The 24990-nt window shown below is 30.7% G+C and overlaps 1 protein-coding gene across 4 annotated transcripts in view; it reads right to left on the reverse strand.

The window, feature by feature from the left end:
* LOC143235180 (glycerophosphodiester phosphodiesterase 1-like) overlaps positions 1-21877 on the reverse strand; it is a 34869-nt gene extending 12992 nt beyond the window's left edge. For all 4 annotated transcript variants that reach the window (XR_013018961.1, XM_076473078.1, XM_076473076.1 and 1 more), the window contains exons 1-4: positions 21419-21877; positions 14205-14380; positions 10519-10624; positions 8063-8155 (exon numbers count right to left, since the gene is read on the reverse strand). Coding sequence is in view for 3 of the 4 variants with exons in the window: in XM_076473078.1 (XP_076329193.1) it covers positions 8063-8155; positions 10519-10624; positions 14205-14380; positions 21419-21718 (675 nt within the window). In the remaining variant the exon portion in view is untranslated. The remainder of the gene's footprint in view (positions 1-8062; positions 8156-10518; positions 10625-14204; positions 14381-21418) is intronic.
* Between the last annotated feature and the right edge of the window lie 3113 nt (positions 21878-24990).

Raw genomic sequence — 24990 nt, forward strand, 5'->3', positions numbered from 1 at the left:
CTTTTGACATGGGATCACTTAACCAACCACATGTCCTCTGTATCTGTTGAAAGTCTTTATAGATTTAATGCTTTTAACTTTCAATATATTATGCATATCTTCACAAAATTTGGTAGGCTTTCAGTTAACATTATGCCTTTTATATAGAACAAAAATTATATTTAAATAGTAAAGTATTTTTGTTAAACTACAATAAAGATTTCTCTGTGAATATATTGATTATTTGTTTTGAATAGTATGTGGGAAGTAACTTTAAACTAAAAAATACATCTGATTTCAAAAATCTCAAATTTCCTTTGTGTAATTTGTAAAACCTCCTAAATACATTTCAGATGTTTTTTCAGTAAAACTATATATTTTATCTGTTATTTTCTTTACCCTAACACTGTACAGCATTAGTCAATTGACCAATCTCAAATACACACACACACATGCACAAACTCAAAATCAATATTACCTTTTTTTCTTTCTATAAAGACTTCAAATTGTAACATGAAACTACATTTCTTTATTTTGAGTAGCTGTGAAAACTTTTAATAGCATGCATCTATTTATAATTAAATTTTATTGTTTTATTACCCTCTGAACTATGCCTAAACATTCCTGCCATTATAAGCTGTAAATCACTTGGAGAACAAGGAGGTCATGTTAGGTTATTGAATTATGTCACCCTTGAGCACCTTGTGAAATATTTTGTTATATTGTTATATATTTTAAGTAATCTAATCTTAAGAAATGTAAAGAGAACCCTAGTTTTTATATTTTAGTTACTTTTGCAGCAATAAACAAAAAATTAACACGAAAAACAAGAAATAATGTACACAGATCTTTTTTTCTTGGCTTTACAACTATGCGACGAAAGCTTTTATCGTTAGTCATTATCTTTCCCATGAAAATAAAGTTTGGATTAGCAGTCAAATTGACAATTCTACATTCAGAAAACCTTATAAAATATATCATTTAATAGATGAAAACTCTGGGTTATAAATAATGTAGAATTAAATGTAAGAAAGAACTATTAACAAGTCCTGAATGACTTAATGTGACAGTTGGATGTGGCAAGATGAGTGATTTTCTTTTTTGACAGCTCTGTAACCAAACAAAATTGAATGCTATAAATATTACAGTGTCTGAACAATGACTAATTTCGCATTTAATCTCAACAAAAGATTGCTTTAGATCTAGCATAAATATACACTTTAACAACCGGCTAACTTTTCCGATTCTAGCCATATATTGTTCACCCACTAAAGATATTGACATTATCTTCCTACAAAAATGTGTTAATCGCAAACCCAAACCAATTATTATTGGGGATTTTAATTCTCCGCATACAGAACTAAGGGGAAACAGAAACACACGCAGAGGGTTGTGTTTAAAAAATTTTTCTTTCTAGTAACAAAATGCACCTAATAAATGACCATACACCTACACACTTTTCAGCCGCCAACGACTCATACGATGAAATCAATTCTGTAACTTGATTTACATAATTGTCTAATTCTGTTTTGTTGTTAGCATGTTCAATTGGGTGGGGTAAGTATGAGTCAAGTGTAGCATTGAAAGTGAGCCAGTCTGTTTTGGTATAGGTGTATGCAGAGGGAGTCACGTACGCCATACAGAAAGCCATAAAAAACACAATCCCTAAAACAAGAAGAAGGCAATCACATAATCAATGGACTATAACACCAGAAATTCACGCACTAATAATCAAACGCAGACAATTAAGACGAACAACACTATATTACACGTGATCCATCTATCAAAACACAAATCAATAGAAGAAATGCAAAAATTAAACAAGAAAAGAAACTAATTGGCAAAACTTTTGTAAAAAACTTAGAAAAAATCAAGAACAATCCAAAAGAATTTTGGAAAAAATTCAATACTATTTTTTAAGACAAAAACACAAATCACATGCTACAACATATCACACACAACAATAAAATCGCAAGGATGGACGCAGAGAAAGCTGACCTATTAGCTGACTACTACGAATACTCCTTTAGCGACCTAAATTCAGTCGACTTTAACACACAACACCAACATCATGTCAACAACTTCATAAATACAAACAAAGCTTCATTCTCACCACGATTCCCTGGCGAGACACTAGAAGCATACTCAAGTTCAATTAATAGAAAAATAACCATAACTGAACTAAAAATTAATATCAAAAACTTGAAAAATACTTCCCCCGGACATGACCAAATACCAAATATTATTCTGAAAAAAAGCTCCACTCTCCTACTACAACACCTCACAAACATCATGAGCATTTCACTAGCGACCGGGTACTACCCTGACACGTGGAAAAAAGCCATCATAACAACGATCCCCAAGAAACAAACTAATAGAACAAATCCAGATAATTTCCGCCCCATCAGTCTGTTAAGCTGCCTTGGCAAACTGATGGAGAGAATTATCTCCAACCGTCTCCTCCATTTTTGCGAATCGAACAACATCCTTCCAGAAACTCAAAATGCCTCCAGAAAAAATAGACAAACAACGGATCACCTTACACGACTCACCGAATCAGCGTATAAAGCTTTTAACAACAATCAAGTAACTATCGGAGTATTCCTAGATGTCAAAAAAGCATTCGACAGCGTATGGCACAACGCCATCATATACAAACTAAATCACCTACAAATAAATCCCACGATAGTCAAATGGATATCAAATTTCTTAACAGATAGAACAGCACAAGTAAAAGTCAATAAAACTATATCTAAATCATTTAATATAACCGCAGGAGTGCCCCTAAGATCAGTCCTCTCTCCACTTCTATATATTATTTTCGTCAGTGACATACCTTTCCCAAATCTAACACACACGCATAATTCACAATACGCAGATGACATCGCTATCTGGAGCACCTCCAGAAACCCAGTGATGGCCATGTCTCGCGTACTAGAATCACTGAACAACGTCTCAACATGGAGTAACAAGTGGAGAGTAGTTTTAAATCCAACCAAAACACAAGCAATCACCTTCTACAGGAAATTAAAAAAAAACAAAGAAAAAATCTAGACAAAATAAAATTATCACTCAGAAATATGACCACTAACATGAGCAAAAACATCACATTCCTTGGCATCACTTTTGACACAAAACTAACATGGAAAAAACATGTTAACAATATACACTCATCAATTAGAAAACGGATTTCACACCTAATGATTCTAACCAGTAGATAATCGAAATGTTCACCAAACACCATTATCCAAATATACAAGGCTTACATCCGTCCACTAATAGAGTATGGATGTCAAGTAACATACAATATGTCAAATAACACACTCCAGAAAATCTAAGTTCAACAGAACAGAATACTAAGATCTGCATTCAGTCTACCGTCATTCACGCCAGTAAATTATATACATCAAATCAACAACTTACCAACACTAAGAAATAGACTAACGGAAATATCACACAAATATTATCTAAAAGCAGAGAACAGAAACAAATTAACGGCATCACTATACAAATTAACTAGTGCACCAACAAAATACATTTCACCTTACAACATATTTCAAGAATCACAAAGTACACAACAAAGTATCTAAAGAACTAAACTCACGTTAATAAGATGTATTCTCTTTTTCAGATATCGGGCACAGGATAGGCGCCGAAAGTTTTGCCTGTCCTGTGAAAGTGGGTTTTCTCGGGGGACTCCCGTTTCCCCCCCCACAGCAAAAACTTAGGCACTGGATTTTTAGATCCCAGCCCAGGCAATTTTATTGCCAGACCCGGTCGGTCGTTTGAGTTCGTGTTCATATTTACTTTGACTTCTGCCTTTCGGGACGGGACCTGGCCGTTCTCTCCGGTGCTGCCTTTGCCTCGGTTTTGGATAACATTAAGAGTGACCTCCTTCACCCCCCCCAAAAAAAAAAGAGTAAAAAATTATTTAATAAATAAATAATAAAAAAACTAAACCTAATAACCTTTCACGAAAGGGGACGAAGAGGAACCACAACGTTCCTGAACACCCCAGTTGGAGAGAGAATTCTTACGATTTCTCTCTCTCTCTAAACTAAACCCCTGCCACGTTAGTTTGCGTTTGAATGACTAATTTTATAGTGAGTAACTTATGTTTTATTTCCTACTTTTAGGAGGGGTGGTGGATGGAGTAGAAATGAGAAGATGCACAGAAAGTATGTGTTACAGTAGGGGAAATTCAGGTTTGTTTGTTTTTTTAAACAATGCTGTAAAAATTAAGAACTTAAAACTTGTATACTATTAAAATAAGGATTATTCAGTAAGATTTTATGCTATACCAATTGGTATAACAGAAACAAAGTAGATTAATATAATTTTGAACACGATTCAAATAAAATCTTGTAACGATGTAAGGATGGTCTTCTTGATAAGATTAATGCCACTCACACGATCACATTACTTATAATCTTACATAAAGGTTCAGAAACACTTTTGGCACATGGTGTAATTTGTTTTCATATACTTCATTCTTAGGTTTTATAGAAATTTGTAGCATTGTTTTTTAGTAAACAATTTACAGTAATCATTTATTTTTAAAGACTTCATAATAAGCTGCCACACTTTTTCATCCTTTTCCTGATAGACAACAAAGTGCTTTTTCTATTAAGTATGTTCTAACTACAGAACATCTTTGTCATATGAGAGAATAATTAAATATCTAATTAAATTTTTGGGCTTGTCATGAAATTGAGTAGAAAAATGCAAATCCTGTTCAGCTGTAAATAAAACATTTGGAAAAAATAACTATAATTTTTTATTAGATGAGATCTAAAATAAAACTAAACTTAGTTACAGCATACAACAAATTCATAGCATTGCATATTAACAAAAACATCATGTACAACAGCAAAAAGAATAGTGTCATAAGAAAGAAAACATTTTTTTGATTTATTACTTGTAATTATAATTAAGATGCAATATCAAGATTTTATATAAAAATAAAACTACCAATAATGAACTAAAATATTAAATGATAGAATCCCCTCATCAAAACTTGATGGTAATTATGGCTGAATTTAAATGGACTGCTATAACAATCCAAGGCGAATGCAAAATTTGTGTAAGCCAAAAGCAGCAATACCATTTTAAAGTGACTCAGTAAAGCATTGCCTTCTTTCACAAATAAATTATACATTCTCATCTCAATAATATAGTTTTAAAATTAAGAGAAAATAAAAATCACACAAGATAATCACTTTTTACTTCATTTCTTTACGTATTATAACTTGATTAACACTGTCAAAGTTTAAGTTTAAAAGTGTTTGCAATATTCAAAAACAAAGTTGTTAGGAATATATGTATTTTGCTAGCATTAAATAATGAGTTTCATTTTAATTTTGATTTGCCATTACAGTTGAATATTATACTAATGAAACATGATGAAATTGATGGTTTAACCTGTAAAATCTACTAGTTAGTTCTTTGAATTTAGCACAAAGCTATTTGAGGGATATCTTTGCTGGCCAATCATAATTTAGTAGTGACAGATGAGAAGAAAGGCAGCTAGTCAATACTGCCCACCACCAACTCTTGAGCTTTTTTTTTTTTTTTTCCATTGATTATCTAGACTGAACATTTCATTATAATGGTCCTACAGCTGAAAGGGCAAGCATATTCAGTGACAAGGAGTTGAGCACCCTAACCACCACGCCAACTTGTAAAAAATGCCTCCAATTTTTCAATTTAATCAGTACAAATATCTGATACAATTGTTTTGTTTTTTTTTACCTTGATTATATATTAAGCTTGTCTCTAAGTGGAAGAATCTCTTCAGAATGAACCACAACATTTGCTGCAGTGTTACTATAATTAATGCACTAATGATAGTTTTTATTTGCCATGGATTGGATGTCCTAATTTCAAGGACTGCTACTATAATGAGAAAAATATGAAAACATTTGCAGACTGAAGACTGACAATAGAAGTAGAATAAAAATTATGTACGAAGATTTAAGAGAGTTGAATCCAAAAGAAGAGTCATAAATACACCATTTCTAAAAATGGTTTGTCAGAGAGGAAGAAAATCAAGCAATAAATTTCTTTGAAAGGGCCTCAGGAAGATAAAAAGGCATCCGTAATAACACAGGTGCATTTTTATAAGTATATTAGAAAAATAATACAAACTTTAATTGGGATTTGAGAAACACATAGAACAAGGATACTTCTGCCCTCATGTCACAACTTCTGAATGCTTTCTTTTATTTTACTCAAGTTTTATTCCTGTGAAAAAAGAAGATCACTGTTGTATATCCAATGGATAGCAACTACAGCAGAGGAAATAAATTAACGTGCAAAGTTCTTTTAACCTTATCATGACAGGTCAAAGGCCATGTCATTGCATTTCTTGACACACATTCAAAATTTTGTTGAACTATGTTTTATAAATTTATGTCAAGTTTGGTATAAAACTTTATTATAATTCAAATTTTCATGTTATAAATTATTTAATTTCTTAAAAGTATATTTAAACACACACCTAAATACGTGTGTCATGTGGTATGTTTAATGCAGCACTAGTTCAAAGTAGATATTTGCGATGTCAAAATACAGTCTGTAGTTTTGTATGAATTAAGAATTTAAATTACTGATATTGAAAAGCTAGAATATAAAATAAAAACTTTATATCGTTTATATATGTTGAGACATTACTAATGTATTGAATTAGACACAGTGCCTTATATACACTTAATTCTATATACAACATGTGAATAAATAATTGAAAGTTCAGAATGCCCCCACAAGTGGTTTTATTAACCATTTTCAAAGATAATGATATTGTCTCTTTCTTTTGAGATAAACCTTCATGCTGGCAAGTTTAATCTTTAGCCTGTTTGCAGTTTATTTTATTTTTTTTTAATCAAAATACAGCCAGTTACTAAACTTGATTGATAAATTATAATGGAATCCTATGGTATATATAGCAATTTCAGACTTTTTTCGTTATCAAGTATATATATAACCTAAAAAAAATTATTTTGGTTCACATCCTCCATGTTGAAATTTCTTAAGGCTTAACAACCTACAACGAGCAGCAGCCAAGCACAAAGGTCGTAACCAGAAGAGATAATTGTATGGTTTATTTGATTTACTGTTCTATGTTGTTTTTTAAAAAAAAAAGGATTAAAAACTCATTCATAAATAGTAACAATGTATTATAAATGAAATGTGACTGTATTTTACAAAATACTAGTCAACTAAAATACAGCCACTTTGTATAGATCAGTTTTATATTCTTGAATGTGATAACAAGAACACATGTGCATTATGTCATTTTAACTTCTGTAGTATTAGCCAGCAATAGCTGAAAGTTAAATATAATAAATCTATATAAATGTATAATGTTATGACATTTAAGCTATTTACAGTAAACATCTACATTTTTGTTTTATAATCTGTAATCATTCTGAAGCAAAAACGCCACAATTTATATTTCCTAAATTTTTAATTGTAGTTATGAGATCAGTCAAATCTACCTAACAAGCATAGAGATTCTGATTCCATAGTGAAAAATAACAGCTTAAATATAAAGTGTTTTCTTAAAATACACATTTGATAATTATGTGGATGTTATAAAGATTTCAGATGCAAAATTTGAAAATTTTCATCTGTAAAGTATTTTTAATCTTACAATGAAAATTACTCTGCAAACTGCACAGTATATACTCTGAATGAAAATGTATAAAAACCTTGCAATGTTTACCAATAAATATATGTGTACATTATAAAAGATCATAGTATAATTACTATCATGGGTACTTTTGTGGTTACGAGCTGGGTGGAATCCACTAAACTAATAATGAAAGGGTTAATGGACTAATTTTTACATTTAGATCTTAAAATTTTTAATTATGAGACACATTTACAATATAAAGAACAAACACTTGCCAGTTTGTAAATATTTCTTCCAGCTTTTAAGTTTTGTTTAAATATCAAATTATAACAAATAGGAAACAGAACTTATAACACCCTGTAACTTTTTCTTTATTTAGTCTGTATTGCTAGTAAACAGTTCCTCACTAAAGTTATATAATTGACAAAAACACAAGGAAAGTATCCTTACTTGATATATGAAGTTAGGGTAGAATGATGCCACTACAGCAACTTTATACAGCTCTGAGTACTTTTCAAATATATCCAAAACTGCTTTCAATGCCTTTAAAATAACATGCCAATTAATAGTCAAGAGTCAATTCTTTTCATATGGTATTAAACAACAAGAAGAATAAATAAATAATAGTTGTAAATGTGACTATATAATTACAGTAAATTTCCAAAAGAAGTACAAAGTTACAACAAGCTAGATGGAGAGAATTTTGAAAATTTGACAACTGTCCTACAATTCTTGGAATGTATATAGGATAGTGTGCTACTGCTATTACAATTAATTAGCAAGTTATGACACATTCAATTAGCAATAACAAATTATTGGTTTTTAAGTTTCAGAAGCTGAAAGACAGCCTACAAATTCTATCATTTTATATTACAATAAACTAATGAAGAATAATTTGATTTCTAGAAATTGAATAGAACACTGTTCATTGGAACAAACACTTTGAAGGCACTAGTTAGAACCCTCCGTCTCACTTTTCACCTATTCTGAAAATTATTATAACAATCAAAGTTCTTTGGAGAACATGATGGCTAGAAGTAGTGCTACAGTTTTGTTATCACAACCAATGTGTTGCTAGTTAAATTCTAATAGAATGAAAAAACGTTACTCAGTCCACTGATGTGAATGCAAACTACAAGACTATCAAAAGTTATTACTACTAATTTAATAAATCTCTTATTACCAAAACTTATAACTATTAGTCTATTACCATTGTTGATATTGTTCTGATGCAGAATTCAACAATAATCCAATCTAGGATAGACATCAAATGGAAAACATTTTGTTTTAATTTGTCACAGTAATATCATGGTAGTAAGTTTTTATGAAATATTTGTAGCATTTCTCCAAACTCTCTTGTTTGTTTCTTTCTGTGTTTACTTCACGAGACTGATTACTGACAAACCAGAAAAAAGCATGAAAAGACAGTACACAGTTGTTAACTGTCATGACTGTTGTATTTCAAATTCACAAAACTGCTTCAGAGTAAACAAGTAGAAACCACAGTATCAAAGATCTAATTATCCCAGACTAACAGAGTCTGATAAAGTGAACACAAAACTGTATTGAAAAAAAGACCAAACTGTCTTTATTAACAAACCATAACAAAAGTTAAATGTCAAGCAAAAGGTAGAAATCTTTATTAGGTTTTTCTCAATAGTTATAGATGAAATTAAACTACAGTATTAATAATGTTTAAACCCAAAATTAATGTTTTGTTTTTTGAATTTTGTGCAAAGCTACACGAGGGCTATCTGCACTAGCCATCCTTAATTTAGCAGTGTAAGACTAGACTGAAGGCAACTAGTCATCACCACCCACCGCCAACTCATGGTCTACTCTTTTACCAATGAATAGTGGGATTGTCCACCACGGCTGAAAGGGCACCAAAATTAATCTCTTAAAACTAAAAATCTACAATTAGCAAATGTGTCTGAAAACAGAGCAAAAACAGTGAAAATCAAAACCTACACTAAAGAAGGAACTGCAAAATGTGTAAAATGTAGAATTTCTTACAAACTCACCAACTGCCTAACAAAACTTTCTAAATCTAGCTGAAAAAACAAGGAAAACTAACATAATAACAGTCTCTCTCTCTCTCTCTCTTTATAGATGCACATGTTATCTACATTAAAGACTTTGAATATCACCGTATTTACCATGAGAAACTACCACTGTTACCATCTTTAGCATATTTCATGTTATAATAATCTTTCCTAACATGATATGACATTCTTAGTGACTCAAAAAGTCTTGTGAACAATTAAAGCAAGAGAAACTAAGTGGCTCTCTTGATCAACAACCAACAATAAAACCAACACAAAGTATATTGAAATTTTGAAAAATTTATCTAGCAACTGAAGTGCAGGAAGCATATAGTAAACTCCATTTACCATACTTGTTCTCCCACAAGGCACCCACATATACTGTGCTTGTTTTTTCCACAAGACACCTACATACATACAATGAATATCAGGATGGAAATCAGCTAATGTTACTCCTATTTTTAAAGAGGATAGTGGGATTAAATTATAATCTGACAATACAAGCTTCACAAAATAATTTAGTAAAATAGGACTCTAGAGGAGAAATGCCAATTTCCTTAAAAGGATGGGTTTATATTCTTACCTTAACCAACACTGAATGTGCAAGGACAATCTCGAAGATGGTCCTTTCTGTCCATTATGTTTCCTTATATTTCTAAACTTATAACTTCAAATATAGAGAAAACCAATAACATTTTATGAAACTTGCACAAATGTTTCCTGGAATTGTTAAAAGCTTTGTATACATGTGTATACACACACACACACACACACACACAACTAAAAACATAAAAAAAAAAAAAACAAATGCCACACTGCACTGGAATAAAACTTACATATGGAAAATACATATACACTTACCTTTTCATCATATTCTTTTACATCAAAAATCATCCTCAAGTTAAGCTTTAAACATTCTTGTACACCTTCTTCTAGAGTGGGAATTTTCTCACCTTCATAGAGTGAACTAAAACCCACATTAAGAAACATTTTATTGATGTCACCATTATTTTAAGTACATTTTCTTAATAAAAACTATCACACTATACATGTACAAGAACAAGCTTTTAATGCAGAAGATGCATATTTTACACTCTTTATTAATACATTACCAAGTATAAAAATGTGTACTGAAGTCTTAGTTTCTTATATTCAAAACTATATTAGAAAATCCTGGGAGTGCTAAGGGAAAGAAATTGAAAACTTGTGTGTCAATTATTTTTATTTAGGCAACTCATGTATTACCATTACTCAGTTATGCAAAATAGTTCCTTAGTTGAAAATACTGCACATACATGTGCAAAATATTGATTAATATATATATATTATACACACACACACTCGTGTGGGTTCATACACACATTGCATTACACACACACACAAATGTGAAAACCTAACTCTTAAAATTTGATTCTTTCTTAATTATGAAAATGGCATAGTAGAAATGACTGTTAATCTCATCCTTACGTAAATAGCTTTTCATACGTCTGTACACACCAGTCATGTATATTTGGTAAATGTTTGTACATTTACTCATAACATTCTTGTTAACTGACGTGAAAAGGCTTTCATTAAAGTACTAATCCTTTTGCTTAGGTAAAGTTATTTCACAGACGTTTCCATCTACTCCCTGGAGTGGAGAAAACCTATCTCAAGGGATAACACAGATACTTAAAAACAAATTATACAAATTGAGATTATGTTCCTTTGGATATGCTATTTGGAACAGTCATTAAAGTAGGTAAACCAGGATTATTGGATGCTGCATCCAGAACAATGTCCAATTTGAAAGTGCAGTATAATTGTTTCTGTCCTTGTCTTTTGGAGATGTATAGATACCTTTTACAGCCATTCCGAGTACAAACAATTAGAAGCTAGTTAGTACGTAAATTCACTACATCTTTGTGAATAAGGAATATGCCAATTTGTTTACTCATGCTTTTTCCGTTTTTTCATTTACCACCTCTGTATGAGCATTTCTTCACATAATATATTTCTCAAAACTTCTGTATTATAAAACATTTTGGCTATCTGTTAATGGTTTTATAAAGATGCGTTTCAAACTTTGCAGTTGTACAAGTAAACTGATCACCAACTCTAAAAATTTGTTAGCTTCTCTGAGCATTATATAAAATAATCTGATAGATAAAGTAAAAGAATGTTGAATCTGAGCAGTAAATAATGAAAGGCTTAAAATAGAGACCAAAATAGTTTTAAAGCAATACCAAAAGGTTAGAGAAGTTCATAAAAATAGTCTACATATAGGAAAATATTTCATTTGACTGAAAACAACAAATAACTACACTTAAAAAGTATATGAAGCATATAAAAAATATAAACCAAGCTCTACTACATGTGCAACATGTCAAACTACTTCCTAAGGCTGCTTAACTACATGTTCTTCAATCCATTCACAAAACAAAAGTATGATAGACTTTTTTTGGGATCTATAAATGATTATAATTACATTACAACTCACATGCAACTAAAATTAAAAGTTAGAGAAAGAAGCTATTTACAAAAATATCATTCATCTTAGTTTACAATATTATGGATAATTATGATTGACTATCTAAATACAACTTTAAATACTAATTCTTAATACTGACCATAGTTAGGTAACTCACAAATTTACTTCAGTTCACTTAAAGTTGAAAATGCATACTAAATTTGTCAATCTTTTCTCCCACTTTACTATGAATGACTTACTTATTGTCCATCTGACTATTTCTTTTTAATTCACTTTTGAGCTAATAGGATTAATGTAGTGGAAAATTTGGGCTAGAAAGAGTAATGATACCCATCTTTTCACTTAGTTCAGTTAATTATAATTTTAGGTCACTGAAACAACAAGCTGTATATAATACAGCAAATTTCTCCATTACCAAAGTATAATAATTAAATGGTATTCTTGATACTAAGAATCTAACCATGCAACCCTAATCAAGATATCGTGGAGAAGCATATAAATATAGTCTGTCAATGGATGTATATCACTGCTAACAAAATTGAGAGATTATGAACAGAGAAATACTAAAGAAAATCATGGGCACAAATAATTTTGATGACCATGATTTAAATGACAGGATTAGAATTCTAGATAGCATAAATTTTCCAAGGCCTGCATTTTCATTCTTTCTACAGGTCCTAATTTTGCTATTTTGGGTTAACTTAAACCCTTGGTATTCATTCATCTCTTTACCAGTGATTCTAAAAATTAAGATTTCACAAAAATATATTCTTATCCCACCTACAGATATATCTAAGGCCAATAACAATGTGAATGAACCACAATTCAATTCTTCTCCTGTATCTTTTGATTTTCCTAAACCCATACATTTTCCTAAAGCACAATCTATTACAGAAAACAGTATTGAGAAACTTAAAAACAATGTTGATAGAATTTTAAATAGTTTTAAGAATTACCTTTTAAAACTCCACCTTTCAAAAATGTGAGATTAGTTATCAACAAGAATAATAATAACATAATTGTGAAAACAGACTACAAATGTAAAGGCTTTGCTTTAATGAATACATCCACTTACGTTAAAGAATTAAGGGTACACTTTGATAATACATCTAGTAATGAACCACTAAGCAAAGACTATTTAAAAAAAGAAAAAGAAGAAAGACTATTTCACTTAATATTAACAAAAATATTGTATTTCTACAGCTTACAATTCCATTTTTAGTGTAACAACCCTTCTCTAATAGGATTTAGTGATCATGTGTTCCCAATGAGGAATGTTGTCCCTTAGGAAAAAAAAAGTTCCATATTTGAAAAATCACCCCAAAATATCCTTTAATTTCATTTTGTACTCAAAATGAACTTTGCAGTGGAAATAAATGTTTAATCAGTTATTATTATTTTAAATATAACATCATCATGTAATGACATTAATGCAGTTGCTACAGTTATAGCCTTGAATATATCACAGGTCACTTTCCTGTTCTTTTTTTTTTTTTTTAAATAAAACCCTAAAATAGGCATGCTCAGAAAATACAACTGTCTCAAACAAAGCAAATTTCTGAAGTTTTGCCTGCATTTGAAATTATGGTGATGACAGTTACACATTTTTATACAAGTTCCTGGATCCAGTTTGCAAAATATGGTTGCCTAACTTCAAATATATTTTTTTAACATAAATCCCATTTACTAATTTAATATCTCCATTTCTTCATCAAAACCCCAACTCAATATTCATAGCACTAAACTAAATGACTAACAAGTTAACTGTAAACTGAATACATCATGCATTGATAACTCCTTAAGTGACTAACAGACTAGGGTAATTCAATCACTAACAGACTCAACCACAAATTTCAGTGTTACTTAGTGTTTATATTTATGGTTCAAACTACTTCCTAAACTTTAGAGATAGTTCCAGAAACTAAGGCCATGCTCATCACTTTAAGCTTGTTGTTATAAGAACATCTTAAATGAGACTTACATTTTCAAATATGCACTAACTAATACCATCCAAAAATGGAATGATACAGGTTGATAGAAGTATTTGCAAATGTAATGTATTTCTTAATAGTTGTACCTCTGAGGGTGATGTTTGGAAGCATCAAGTTCTCTCACTTCATGAAATGTCATATCCCTGATACTTCCAGAGCCACTGGTGGTTCTGTCAACAGTGTCATCATGTAAAAGTACTGCAACACTGTCTTTGGTTAAAGAAATATCAAATTCCACACCAGTTGCCCCATTTTCTTTTGCCTGAAACAAAAAGGAAGGAAAATAATAAATGTACTTAAGCCATTTGATGAAGATGGTGACATGAAAATCCAACCAAGTCACAGCTTCTTTTTTTTCAGTTTCATTCTGAATTTCAGTAGTAATAATATTAAATTATTTTTTATGTAAAATCTGTGGTAATAAACATAAAAAAAGAGAAGTGTATGATATTTCAAATATACCAACAAAACACCTAAAGTTGACTGCTTTGAACATAAAGTACATAAAATCATGCATGTGAAAATTACTGTTATCTTTTGAAGTATGAAAAAGACAAAAAACTGATAATGATGTTCATACTTTCCTGTGGACTGTTGAGGGCTAATGTCTACAATGGCAACTTTCATTTTTCCAATTTTAATAATTTAGTAACATGCCAAATACTAAAGTTATTATATTGAAATTGTTTTTTCAATCACCTGAATTCAACATAAGTAGACTTCAGACTGTTTCATTCTATGAAGATCTCATTCACTACTATAGTACTTTTGATGTTTAAGCACCTACTGCAAACATGATAATTCAGAGTTCTATCAAAGATAAAGTACTATAACATATTCATTCCAAGATTTTTTTTTAGCTTTCTTCTTCTTTTTAGTCAAAGACTCCAAAACGAATAAACCATTTCAAAGGTGGAAAATCATTTTTAGAGATAAATTTATACTCAAACAGTACTAGCATAAATGACAATTTTGATAGTAATTAACAGTTTCTTACATGAAATGTAATACCTTCTTTCCAGCTGGACTACAGATTTACTAAGTAATTCATTTTTAATTTCAATTTTGTAATTATTATAGAAATGTTTTTACAGGAGAATCACTGATATGTTTCTTAGCATAGGATCAGTGGATCTTGAGGAACTGAAGTCAAAGATAGGCAGTGAATACCTTTTCATAATCTGTTTTGATACCAGACATCCTGTGGTTTCTTCAACATCTTGTAAAGATGGGCTATACATTAAGAAAAATCATCCAAAAATTCCATGGTATGATCATATACTCAAATTAACTCATTTCATAAATGGTACGTTTCTAGATGCAGGCTAGTTTTTAAATAAATCAAACATTTGCTAAGTTATTATATAAACTGACACTATCAGTGCCAAGTACTTACTGCCAAGTTTCTTTTCACAATCAATATCGGCTCTAGGTCTACAACATTTCTGTCTAAAATCCAAATTAAAAAAGTCATACAGATGCAGCTAAAACACAAACAGTAGAAATAATCTTTCTACATCGCCATAACAAAATAGTAAATGCCTCTCCCATTTTCACTCATACACTGGATGATGCTCAGTGACTAATAACATTATTTTCTACTGTTTCAGTATGTCTAAAAACATATTTCAATATATGACAACAGATAAAGGTTTACAGACTGCCAGTGAATACCCATTACTCTATTATGCCTATCATAAAATTTATTAAATCCTAGTGCCAGGTCAACATGGTGTCTAAACAAAAGTGGTCTAATGCCTGAAATTTTTAAAGAATCTTTCATTAAAAAGAATTTTCTATTTTGTACTGATAAAACTGCAATATAACTAAATATTTCAGAAAAGATTGGTATAACATTTTAATTTTTAACAAATATCAAAATACTAAAAGATATAATAGAGGAGATTATCAGTAAATAAACTATTGGTTGCCATGGCAAGGCTGAGATGGATGGAGATTAAAGCTTTTATGTGACAACATTTTACATTGCATTATTTTTCTTCAAAACATTGTAAACATTAAGTTGCACTTAAAAAAAAAAAAAAAGTGTGTGTGTGTGTGTGTGTGTGTGAGAGAGAGAGAGAGAGATCTCTCAGTTCAGACAACTTTTGAGATTATGCTTTATCAAATTTCATGAATTAACAAAACAGTCAACTCACCATTTTGAATATACTTTGTTTATAAGGAGTCATTCAAAGTCAATTGAAATAACAAAAAACAAAACAGTACCCAAGTAATTTTTCATTTTCAATGGTAGATTGCCTATTGTTACTGATACTGGTCTTCAGATGTCAGTAACAAAATTAGTATTGTAATTCTGCTGTTCAATATTCCTTTTGTTAACTTGAGAAGGACAGATTTGGGTCTGATAAATTTCCCACATTCATTAGTGAATATAATTCACTGGATTTTGTATGGTCAAGAGAAGTGGAAGCAATCCTATAAAGTTAGTGGTTTAAGAGCTGTGGATTTCTTGTAATAACACAGCTTAGAAAGATACTGTTGTAGAGGGTAAGTCTGCTCTTAGTCGGTATTCCTATAACCTAAGAGACAAGACACCAGTTGGTCCCTATAACTTGTTCATTGTGTGTGTGTGTGTGTGTGTGTGTGTGTGTGTGTGTGTGTGTGTGTTAGAGTCTTTATCTAGCCTCTGATGTCTATCCAGTGTGTGAAATTATATCTTTCTGCACTGTCTTAACTCTATAACCCACACCTTAGGATACTGTAACAATAGTGAAAGCTGTAATTTCATGAACAGCTACATGTCTAAACTAAATATCAATGGTTTCACTATAATTCATATTTTTTTTATTCACTTTTTGTTCTATTCTACTTGTGTTCTTTTAAATTTTGATAGTATTCTTCCAGTAACACTGTAAATTTCAGTCACTTTTAGTGTATTTTGATATCACAGATTTCCAAGTTTCAAGCAATACTTTTTCAAAATATTCACATTCTTCTATGCCATATTTGTTATTGTGTTCACCTTTTTTTCACTTTTCTTGCTTTTCTTCCAATGACTGATGTCATAGTTCTAAATCTTCCAAAATTATTTACTTTTGGTATAATTTACTGATCTATAGTCTTTGTTTTATCTTGTATTTCCAGCTGCTTTTTGGGAGGATTGTCAGATAAATTATGAACTTACTGAGAAAAAAAAAAAAAAAAAATCCTATCGTTACTTTCACTCAGTGTTCTCAGTTTAACATAAGAATTTTCTGAAATTTTATTTTAACCTTTCTACAGCAGGTTTGGCATAATATACATGAGTTTGTCTATACACATTATAACTTTTGATACAGTACGTGTATCTTCACAAAATTTGGTAGACTTTTAGTAAAGATTACAAGCTTTTCGTACATAAAAAATCAGATTTTGTAATAAAATATTTTTACTAAAGATTTGTTTGTGAAAATAGAATCTGTTTCATTATCAGTCTGATTGCAAAGTGATTTCATATTATGATAAAAAAAAACAACTGTTCTTCATCCCAAAAATCTAACATAATCTCTAAAACTTTCTAAATACATTTCAAATGTTGATTTTCACTGAGACTTTATATCTTATTTTTCTTCAGATATCTTGTAGATACTTTAACTATGAGGAATCTGTCACTTAACCAATCTCTTAACCATCATTAAGGAAATAAATATAAATTATACTTTTTTCATGGTAGAGTGACTACAACACAAAAATACAAATTTTATATAAACTTATATATATTTATTATATTTATCTTCCAGTTCTGCCTACATAACTTGCATTGACATAGTGCACATGTATTCAGATCACCAATCCAGCAATATAGAACTGACCATTAGTCTTCCTTGTCTTGGCTGTGTTTTAACTGACAAATATTTTGTAATATTCAGTCACATTTCAATTATTAAAATTATTCTTAAAATATAAAATAACAAACCAAGAAGTAAAGCAAAAAATTCCCTTCTCTCTATGACCTATGTACTCAGTTTTTGCTGGACATAGATTGTCAGGCCTTTTAAAATTTCACACATGGAGGACATCAAACACTTTTTTTAAGGTTATATAGACACACACACACACACACACACACACACATGCACAGTTAAATAACCAAAAAATCATAAATAACTAGACTGAAAACCATTGAATCCCATTATAATTTATTAAGTTTACTAACTAAGATTTATTTAGATTTTATAAAGTATGAAACTTTTCAGCAGACTAAAGAAAACACCATCTCATTGAAATCTTGGATCGGACAAACATGGAAGCCTTTTCAAAGATTAAATTGGTGAGAAAACCACTTTGGGAATATTCTAAGCTGTTAATTGGTTATTCACATGTCATATATTGAAGTAAGTGTATATAAAGGGCAGTTTAAAAAAATGGAAAGTTTAATGGGGCCATATATTCAATTCACTACACAAGCCATATCTCAGCAAAATAAAGATATGAGGTTCTAATTTTATAGTCAGTATTAGTAAATTTAGTCCTAATTTGTACAAAATTATAGAATTAGTATTTTGACAAAGATTTCATTTTAAACAGTGCTGGACTCAACATACCATGTGACTCACTAAAATTTATACGTGTTCTTTTAATATTTACTTTTAAAGTATGAAATTAACTTGTACATAATATTATAGTTTGAGTTATAATCTACAGTTTGATTCCAAACAATTTTTGACATAAATTCCTAAAATAGTAGTTCAATAGAATTTTGAATGCAAGTCAACAAATATGATGACATGGCCTTTTATCCTTGACCTATTGCAAAAGGGTGTGTGCTTTCTTATGGCAAAGCCACATTGGACTATCTGCCGAGTCCACTGAATGAAATCAAACCCCTAATTTTAGTGTTGTAAATCCATAGACTTACCGGGGTACAAAGGTTAAAGCAGGAAATTATTTGAATAAATCAGTAACACCTAAACCTTTTTCTTTTTAATCACTGTGCTTAGATAAAACCAAAACACAGAGCTACATGTATAAACCTCACACTCACTAACAATATTTTAGCACTAAATACATTTAAACAGAAATTTGGCTAGGCATATTAGTTCTCTATAAATCTTTTTTCATTCTTCATTGATCCCTAATCTTTGATTAAATCATCCTAAATTTATTACTTATTACCTGTATTTACAGGCCTAATTTTAAGGCTTTTATTAATTAACTTTTGTATTTGAAAAACTTGATATTTAATGGGAAATTTGTAGAATACACCAAGTATAAGGTAGACATAACAACATGCAACAATAAATGCATATTAATGACAATATAAGGCCATCCTTATCAGTCAAACATGCAAATAATTACAACAACAATAACAGAATATTTACATCACAGCATTATTACATTCTACATACAATGTACAAAATTAAAGTTAAGGCTAATTTCCCAGATCCCTAGCTTTTAGCTACTAAAATTCTAATGGGCATAAAGCTCTTCTTTGGATGAAAGGATAATTTTTATGCTTTCTTGTCTCAACAATCACTAAAGCCTTAATAATTAGAAACTTGCATTACCACATCCTTCACAAGATTTAACATAATGTTATCATTCAGAATTAAGAAAGAAAAAGAAGATTAATAACCCATACTAATTGCATTCTCTAAAATATAATGAATTAGATTTTAACTAACACACAATCTCTTCACCAAACTTGGACTAATATCCAATGAAAATATTTTATTTCTCATGACCAGGTTTTAATTATTTGATTTCTGGAGGAAGTTAATTAAAAAATTCTATTATAAAGAACTTTTCAAAATCAATAAGTCACATAGCAGCAGAGTGAAATTGATCTTTAAGAGATAAAAACAAATTACTTTAACAATTAACCCATCTTAAACTTGTAAACTACTGTGATGACTAATTCTTAGCAACTAATTATTAATAAAAAGCAGGGGTAAAATTCTCAAAAGCAAAATGGAGATACTCAGCAGAGTGAAGTGAACCTGTTTTTGAAAACAAAAGTTCTAGGTGTAAAGAGAAAAAAATGACAAAGCTCAAAAAAATTCTCAGTACTAATATTGCTTTAAAAATAAGTTTGGTACTCACTGTAAGTACTTGCAGAATTTCACCCCTGGATCAAAACAACATCATATCTTTGTAGTCATGTTTTTAACTTTAATTACTACTGCTAATTATAAAGATAATTATCAGTAACATTTCTTTTAAGTTCAAAACCATCCACATTCCTATTAGAACCACATTAAAAAAAAGTTTACTGAGTGTGTGAAAAGATAATCATACCATCAGTGACATCATAAACATTTACAAATAACAAATATCACTTTCAATTTTATATCATGTTAATTATCTTTATACAATTAACATGTTTTTAATAATCTTTGTTCAAAACTGAATAAATATTTAACAATAAATATCTGTACAAACAATAAAATAATAATGGCACTATTTCGTTCAACAACAGTTTTATTATTTGCTTAACTTTATCAACATCACACAACACAAACTTGATTTTTGATTGTAGGAGATGGTAGTTTTGTTGCCTTTGTTGTCAAATGCTTTATCATTTAGTTAAAAACAAAAAAAAACATTATTTTTGGGATGTTCTCACATGTCCTTCAGTTTTAGTATTATTTTTATACTCTTATCTTTAGTTTTGAAATTAATTTTAGAATCTTTATCTACTTTCAGCAATAATTATTTTGGGCCAAAGCTAGGCAAAAACCTTAATTCACGTTAAAAAAATCATAAACCTATAAAACTTCATGAGGAACAATGTGGTGCTAGTTATCATATTGTACATAAGGGATGTGCCCTTTATATTGAGTTGTTGTTATTATTAACCACAACAAGTTCTCTATTTCATTTTATTGGTACAAGTACACAAATTATCCAATAGACCCGGCATGGCCAAGCGTGTTAAGGTGTGCGACTCGTAATCTGAGAGTCGCGGGTTCGCATCCCCGTCGCACCAAACATGCTCGCCCTATCAGCCGTGGGGGCGTTATAATGTTACGGTCAATCCCACTATTCGTTGATAAAAGAGTATCCCAAGAGTTGGCGGTGGGTGGTGATGACTAGTTGCCTTCCCTCTAGTCTTACACTCCTAAATTAGGGACGGCTAGCGCAGATAGCTCTCGAGTAGCTTTGTGCGAAAACAAAAAATTATCTGATAATTCACAAGTTTTATTATTATTATTACGACAATAATTAAAAAAGGAAATAAATTTTGCAAATATATTACATATTATTAATAATAATATTACAACTTATTGTTATACAGTATAGTTACCCAAGCATAGTTACTGACAAAACACTAACTTAAAATATTAAAAAACCTTACTTTTCGAAAAGCTGCCAATGTATTTTCGGGAGCATCATGCCCACCACCTCGATGAGCGTAAATGGGTGGATATTTATCTTCTTCCTGATCAAGTATTCCCAATACTTGTAAAGCAACCGATTTCTCCACAGGCGAAATTACAATATATTGCAAGCCCATACCAGTAATTATTAACACAAATGCAGTAAAAAAAATTGACTCCATGAGAAAATATTGGAAAAAAATTAAACAAAAGACAAATGCATAAACTTGTATGCAAGTAAACAAAACCCGATATGGAGACAAAACTTTTATTTCCATTCTGACAAAAACTACTATAAGTAGGTTACGGGACCATCTAATATAAAATTCTATATTTACAAACAAAATTTAATTTTATAAAATCGCACTTTATCTTTTAGAAACAGTAAAGCAAGCAAATAAAGATCGTTAAATCAATCCAAAGCACTCGCAGATAGATCAGTGGTTTAAAGATCTAAATAAATCTTTAAAAGCGCCATCCTTTGGAGTAATAACTGTTTTATATCACAAAATGACGGTGTAAAATCCTAGAGTGAAAATAAAGAAAAGAGCAAACTTAAGACTTTATTATGTAGATTTTCCAAGAGTAGCTAAAATATACGGGAATAGTTATTAAAATCTTCTGGATCTTTTACATTATAATTCTACCGATCATCCCATATATTCGCAAGAGTTATGTAAATGACCTTGTAGTCACATGGTACAGCCAAAACACTACAAACTTAATTTACAGCACTATGACATCGTGTATTTGTTGTAAGCTTTATTTTTTATATTTAGATGTTTGTTTGCAGAAAACATGTTAAAACGTAACGAGAATGAAAATTTATTAAAGTTAAGAATATTGAAATTTCTTTCTGTAAGTAGAAAATAAATAATGATATAAGTGTCATTTAGTGGGTTAATTAGTGAAGTAATCGGTGCATTAATTAAGCAATTAGTGAATCAGTTTAATTATTCAGTTATACAAAAATATAGCAAAGCTGAATAACGTGAAATTGCCAAAATTTTAGAATTAGAAGATAAAAATCAAAAAGAAAAAAAATGAACTAAAAAGTGTATTGTTGAAATGCTAGTCGATGATGATTTGTTGTCTAAGGAAACATTAGCCAACCAGAGTTGAGTGACAAAAGTAAGCCAGAAATCCAATTAAAACTCAAAGAAATTGAGCTTGAATAAGCCCACATCGAAGCCCAGAAAGAGAAAGTAAACGTCTCGAGGTAGAACAAACCCATATCAAAGCCCAGAAAGCTGTAAAGGAAATTGGGCTAAAAGAAATGGAAATTACATTCAACTCCGATCGATTAAGACAAAATGACAACTTTGAACTCAATCGATATATTAAGGTACCACCATTCAATGAAAATGAAGTTGATAAGTATTTCCAACATTTTGATAAAGTTGCCCAGACCATAGAGTGTCTCATCATTATTATTATAGAGTGTTTTAACTTGTAAAACAAAAAAAAAACTCTTTTGCTGCTCTTTCTCCAGAAGATTATGCAGATTATGATAAGGTTAAAGTAGCTATCTTCAAAGCATATGAGTTAGTACCAGAGGATTATCGCCAAAAGTTTTGAGGTTATTGCAAGCAAGATAGCCAAATTTGTATGGAATTCGCCCATGAAAATGAAGCTTATTTCGACCAATGGTGTAATTCTATGCATATTAGCAACAGTTTCGACAAATTAAGGCAATCATGTCTAATTGAATAATTTAAACGCTGTACAAGTGACAACCTCAAAAGTTATTTTGATGAAAAGAAAGTTGAAACACTACAGGAAGCATCTTCTCTTTCAAATGATTACTCTTAACACATAAAACCACTTTTCATAAAAAGAAAATCCTACCAGCTCATTAAAAACCTGTACCTGCTAAATCCACTGAAGATGAGGATTCGACATCTTCAGACAGTCATGATAAAACTTTATCAAAACCATCAAAGCCTGTTTGTTATTTCTTTAAAAATCCTGGTCATGTGAGTGATCGCTAGATATCTGGATGCCTCGAATAATTATTTTAATAAATAGGAAGTAATAAAGCATGATAAAATATGTTTAGGAAGCAATGATGTTTATAGAACAATGACAACTCCAAGAACATACCAAGAAAGTTGTTACTCTATGATCAAATGATATCTAGTTTAAAAAGAACTGACTCTATCAAGGACAACGAAAGACTTATTTACGACAGAGAATCAGAGAAAGCTCTTGACAAACTTCCGCTATGTGTTTAGACTGGAAAAAATAAATGCTATCAAGGTTAAAAGGTGGTATGAAACTTGGATGATGAACCAGGATGAACCTTGGATAGTGGACCGACGGTACAGCATGGGCTATTGTTTCCAGTAATTGATTAACTAACTAACTTAGAAGTTCGTAAACAGGAAAGATACTTTGACCATTTGAAGACGCATTCTAACGACCTTAGAAATTCATAAACAGGAAGAGAGTTGGCACTTTGCATTATGAATAGGCCGACAAATCACTTTTCCACTGGTATAAAAGGTTCTATAACAGACTCCAGAATAGAGAAATATCTTCAAAAATCTTGCAAGTACCCCGATCATTCAATAGAAAGGAGAGATGTCTCTTATCGTTAGTAGAGCGCAGATAACCCTCGTGTAGTTTTGTGCGAAATTCAAAAGTAAAACTGTTAGTAGAAACGCCAGTTCTCGCCCAAGCTCTTTGTAAGTATTAAAATGCTATTATTTCTTAAACATTAATCATCATGTTCATAGTTAAATTATTGCCTATAATAAACAAGAATAAAGATATATTGTGTTAATATTAAATGTTTGATGCCTTTAAGCTGTTCTAGGGCTATCTGTGATAACTTTTCTAGTTTAGGAGTAGCAGCTTGTAAACGTCACCCACTACCAACTCACTGCTTGTCCTTTTCAACGAAGAGTAGGGTTGATTGTCTCTTATTATGTCTCCACGGCTGAATGGACGAACCCTTTTACTGTGGTGGGATTGAAATCCCAATATAAATGTAGATGTACTTCTGCAGGGTACCCGAAATTGTTCTGTTTCAAGAGTAAATAAAACGAAAAATTAGAAGTAATAAAAATTTTATTTAAGGTTTTACAAGTTCCTATTTCATGCTGTGTTGCAGCCGACAGAGTGCATAATTCTTTTCGTGATTCATGGCATGCGCACGTTTTTCCAGCATCATAACAGTACGGATTATGTGACGTCATTTTAGTGTCTACTGACTGACTGACTGACGGACAACGCACTACTATATTGTGGTGTCATTGGTTAAAATTCTTATAAAATTACAAAGTAGGTTGACATATTTTTGTGACGTTTCCTGGTGTCTCTAACTTCTATAGTAAGGTGGATTCCGTATAATTTTTGAAAATGACCTAGGCACATCCAAGTACATGTTTGTACGAATGACAGCTAATACAGCACACCATTCACAATGTCTGTTCGATCATAAAGGTTCTAGATGTTGTTTACTATGTTTATCAAATGTGGTCTAAAGTGGCTGCTTTTCATTTAACATAAATGTCCAGCAGAGATCCGACCCTTTCAGGTTTGTGTG

Source organism: Tachypleus tridentatus, chromosome 12, assembly GCF_004210375.1.
Source record: "Tachypleus tridentatus isolate NWPU-2018 chromosome 12, ASM421037v1, whole genome shotgun sequence".
Lineage (NCBI taxonomy): Eukaryota > Metazoa > Arthropoda > Merostomata > Xiphosura > Limulidae > Tachypleus > Tachypleus tridentatus.